This window comes from Propithecus coquereli, unplaced genomic scaffold, assembly GCF_000956105.1.
Source record: "Propithecus coquereli isolate 6110/MARCELLA unplaced genomic scaffold, Pcoq_1.0 Scaffold18807, whole genome shotgun sequence".
NCBI classification, from domain to species: Eukaryota; Metazoa; Chordata; class Mammalia; order Primates; family Indriidae; genus Propithecus; species Propithecus coquereli.
The window spans coordinates 7,055-8,470 of NW_012143643.1; the positions used below are offsets into that span (position 1 = coordinate 7,055).

At 59.9% G+C, this 1,416-nt stretch overlaps 1 protein-coding gene across 1 annotated transcript; it reads right to left on the reverse strand.

Moving 5' to 3' along the window:
- Positions 1-487: 487 nt before the first annotated feature.
- Positions 488-976, reverse strand: LOC105809066 (calcium homeostasis modulator protein 3-like; the record flags this gene model as incomplete). Its single annotated transcript, XM_012642825.1, has 1 exon — positions 488-976. A coding segment is annotated over one exon (489 nt), but the record flags the coding sequence as incomplete, so codon positions are not given.
- Between the last annotated feature and the right edge of the window lie 440 nt (positions 977-1,416).

Sequence of the window (1,416 nt, forward strand, 5' to 3'; positions counted from 1 at the left end):
ACGCCTGTAATCCTAGCACTCTGGGAGGCTGAGGCTGGAGGATCGCTCAAGGTCAGGAGTTCAAGACTAGCCTGAGCAAGAGTGAGACCCCCGTCTCTACTAAAAATAGAAAAATTAGCCGGACATGGTGGCACATGCCTGTAGTCCCAGCTACCTGGGAGGCTGAGGCAGAAGCATCGATTGAGCCCAGGAGTTTGAGGTTGCTGTGAGCTAGGCTGACGCCATGGCACTCTAGTCCGGGCAACAGAGCAAGACTCTGTCTCAAAAAAAAAAAAAAAAAAAAAAAATGCAGAATCGCAGCCCCGGTCCTGGATGCGCTGCATCGGAACCGGGTCCACACTAGTTTGTGAAGCACACCTGAGGCCACGCCCGGGCCTAGGTAGAGACTGGGCTATTTTAGGAAGGAGGTACGCAAGGCTTAGGCCGCCTGCCTTGGGGTCCCCACAGCCTGGAAACCCCTCGGACTCTTGTTAGAGGGGCGGGGTCCCTACACGTCGGTGTGCTGGGACAGCCTGGTGCCAGGGGCCACGGCGGGGGCGCGGTGGCTGAGGCCGCCCCCCCAGAGCGCCAGGTCCAGCGGCGGTTTGCTGGAGTACCAGGTGCTCAGGAGGCGGTCCACCTGCTCCCGGCTGGACACGGCGCGCAGGTGGGCCTTCCCGCTCCCACTGTCTAGGCCCTCCGGGGGCTCGGGGGGCTCGGGGGGCTCGAGGGGCGCGGGGTCCCCGCCCGCAGCGTCCCGGCGCAGCCCGCGCGCCCGCAGCTCGCTCCGCATGCTGGCGAAGAAGTACAGCACGCAGCGGTGCGCGAAGTCCCGCGCATGCTCACAGCACGTCTCGTCGAAGAGCTTCTGCTCCAGGTCCACGTAGTTGCTCCAGTACCTGCGCTGCAGGAAGACCGTCTGGTCGAAGCAGGGCCTCAGGCAGCGGGCCAGGAAGGCCCCTACGATCAGCAGCAGTGTGATGCTCCAGCCGATGGCCTGGAGGGTGAGGAGGCACGAGATTGGTTGTGGGCGGGGCATGGATGCCATACCTGCCACGAAGGCGTTCCAGAGCCCCTCCCTTTATTTATTCCTCCTGTCCTTCCTCATATCTATCCACCTTCCCATGCAGTCATCTTTCCTATCAACCACCCGCCATCCATCCAGTTTTCCTTCCATTCATTCTCTCATCTTTGCATCCATCCACCCATCCGACCACATCACCCATCCGTCCAATCGCCCTTCCTCTCATGTGACTCTATATCCATTATCTTCCCATCCAGCCATCCTCCCAGGCATCCCTCCATCTGTCCAGTATCCACTCCCTTAGCCATCCACCCCTCCTCCCATCCATCCATGCTCCCATGCTCTCGTCCTTCCTTCCACGTATCCATCATCCACCCATCAGCCATCCCCTCATCTTTTTTTTTTTTTTTTTT